Here is a 3,073-nt window from a genome sequence, read left to right on the forward strand (position 1 = left end):
GCGCAATCTACCTGATCACATCATTCATGAAACAAGTCTATTGTTCTTTTTTTTTTTTTTTTTTTTTGGAGAAACAGACTTTAGCGGCCCGTGGGATTAAAATAAACGCATAGGATAGGCATATTTTTTGTCCCCCCAAAAAAATTAAAGGGAACCCCTGTATATAAAAAGGCACATTCTCTTTCTTCATTCAAAAAGTTGTATGTATACATATAAAATATCGGTTCTCCATGTTCTCTCTGCGGACCCCACTTGTGCATGCCAGAATCCACTCCGCTGGAAGCGAAAGCGAGAGTGGCGATGGGGGAGACTCGCTTTTCACCTTCTTTTTCTCTCCTTTCTCACAGATATGGCCGGCTCTTCCGCTAGCACACACCACTCCCAACCCCTGTTTTCTCTTCCTTTTTATCTCGTCGTCCCCAACACACCAACACTCATTTTGGACCGCCTGCAAAAAAGTAAGAAAAACTCCACTTCCCCCGTCTCTCTCCCTCTGCGCCTCTGTTGCAGCAGTTCACTTTACTTCTCTTATATCCTCCACATGTCCCTCTCTCTCTCTCTCTCTCTAACCTCGGCCCCATTCAAAAACCTTCTTCTTCTTCTTCTTCTTCTTCTCTCCCTCCTATAAATCTGTCTCTCTCTCCCTTCGTTCCTTTCCCCTCCGGACAGACATTCTCTTTCTCGTTTTCGACCTCTGGAAATGGAGAGGCTCTGGTACAGCAACGACGATAATGCAGACGACGACGAAGACGAGGCGCTATCGCTCTCCGACCTGCCTCTCCACTCCCGAACCGGCGGCGAGTCGAGAACGGGGGAGGAGGATCGTCCCGAAGACGACCGGGATCAAGCCCGGTCGTGCGGGACGGAGGACCAGGAGTTCGATTTCGGGTCGCGGGCCGCCGGGTCCGTCTCCCCCGAGTGGCGTATGTGCGCCGCCGACGAGCTGTTCTTTCAAGGTCAGATCCTCCCTCTCCGCCTCTCGGTGAGCTCGGACCCCTTCCGGGTCGACCCGAGAAGGTCCGTCTCGAGATTGGACTCGATGGAGATCGGGTCGATCAGCACCCGGGCCTCAAGCATGGGCAGCAGCAGGAGCAACAGCGTCGGGAGCAGCCACTACTCGTCCTCGTCCTCGTCGCGGTCGTCGTCGATGACCAACTCCTCGAGAGCCAGCTTCAACCGGGTCAACCCGTTTCACGCCCACCCGAGCCCGAAGCCCCAGATCGGGCCTTCCCCCGGGAAATTGAGGACCCGCAGCCAGAAGTCGCCGCCGTCGTCGATGTGGGAGTTCCTCAGGCTGGGCTTGATCCGCACGCCTGACATCGGACTCGCCGAGTTGAAGCTCCGTACGAGCGTGGTCAATGGCGGTGCCGACAGCCAATGCTTGATAAGTCGCAACAGCAGCAGCAGCAGCAGCGATGGCAGCGTCAACAATGGAGGTCTCGGAAACGGCGTCGACGTCAAGATCAAGAACGTCGAGGAGAAGACGAACGACAAGAACAAGAAGAAGAACAAGAACAGAGAGAGGTTCTTGAACGGGTCGTTCCTCAGCGGGTGCAGGTGCTCGGTGGACGCGGTCTCGTCCAGCGTCTTCGCCGTGAGGAGCGGGGGTCAGGCGAGAGCGAGCAATGTGGAAGACGACGCCGAGGTGGTCGGGAAGATCAGGCTGATGGCGACGACGGAGGCGAAGAGGAAGGTGTCACGTCATCGAACGTTTGAGTGGATAAAGGAGCTTTCGCATGCTACATATCCTGTCGACTCGTGATCGGGATGAAAATGCCCCCTCTCGCATGCATTCTTCTGCTTTAATCATTTGATCTCTTTTCCTTTTTCTTGTCGTAATGTATCTTTTAGTCTAAGTCCAATGACATTTTTAATGAAAAAAGATGCTTAAATCCCCCTGCCCCATCTCTCTCTCTCTCTCTCTCTCTCTCTCACACACATACACACACTTAATTGCGAATTTTAATCTATAATGTAGTGAAATAAACTTCTGCTCAATACTTAAATATGATATATTTATTTGTTCTAATACCAATTATAATTTGTTATATTATTTGATAAATTGCTTTTAAGTATCTGTGGCATTACTTCTAATGTGATGCTTGTCAAAGGTTGGGGTTTCATATTACGAGATATATATATATATATATATCACATGGTAAAGAAGCAAAATCAAAGATCATTAACATTTTTATGATTAAGATAACCATTTTGAGGTCTTCGTCGGTCGATCTTTTACCATAGAAATTCTTTTAGTTCAGCTTGGTTTACAAAACTAATATGCTGAGTGATGTGTTAAACTGTTAATGGGTAGTAATATGGCCGACTTATTTAAATGCCCACTTATAATTTGTGATATAGAGTGTTGATTTTGTCGCCCAAATTTAATATAGCTGGTATTTCACTTTTATCGCAAATCGTGTAAAAGAAGCATCTCTAAAATGATGTTAAACCAAAATCTGAAGAGGCACTATTTGTATGATGAATCTGTCCTTTCAAAGTTATTCACATGATTAACAATCAGTAATGATTATCAGGAGAGCCTCTATTAGTAATTTCTTTTCTTTCTTGTTTTTTTCTCTATCCTTTTCCTTTTGATTCTTTTGGAAGAAAAGCAATGGTGGAGAGGATTAGATTTTCCGTTTTCTTTTCATTGTGTTCTTTTTTTGGTGGGTTGGGAGGTAAACTAATGATTGAGAATGTAAGAGCGTGATGGGAGGAAATGATACAACGTCAGAGTTTGCGGTGTTAGTGGCGGTGCATGTCATGATTAAAGTGTGAATATTCGTATTTTTCTATGTTATTCCATTTTCTGTGCGACTGTGGAAAAAGTCACATCTTTGTATTCATGAGCTCACGAAATCTCAACCGTCTAAACTTGTGGAGCCCACGTGAATTTCACACGACTAAGCGGCTGGGATTGAATTGGCTTATGAACATCCGGCGGAAAGTCTAATATCTTTTTGATTGTGGGAGGGTGGTGGTGGATCGGGTTTGAAATGACTAGAGCACTATTATATGAATGTATCTAACTTTTTCTATTCTTGACTGTGTCACAGGAAAAGGATCACGC

The 3,073-nt window shown here is 46.2% G+C and overlaps 1 protein-coding gene across 1 annotated transcript; it reads left to right on the forward strand.

Moving 5' to 3' along the window:
• The first annotated feature begins 233 nt into the window (after positions 1-233).
• Positions 234-1,896, forward strand: LOC104418465. Its single transcript, XM_010029829.3, has one exon. The coding sequence runs from the start codon at positions 701-703 to the stop codon at positions 1,760-1,762; it is 1,062 nt and encodes a 353-aa protein (XP_010028131.1). The 5' UTR covers positions 234-700; the 3' UTR covers positions 1,763-1,896.
• The last annotated feature ends 1,177 nt before the right edge of the window (positions 1,897-3,073 follow it).

Source organism: Eucalyptus grandis, chromosome 9 (genome assembly GCF_016545825.1).
Source record: "Eucalyptus grandis isolate ANBG69807.140 chromosome 9, ASM1654582v1, whole genome shotgun sequence".
Taxonomy (NCBI): domain Eukaryota; kingdom Viridiplantae; phylum Streptophyta; class Magnoliopsida; order Myrtales; family Myrtaceae; genus Eucalyptus; species Eucalyptus grandis.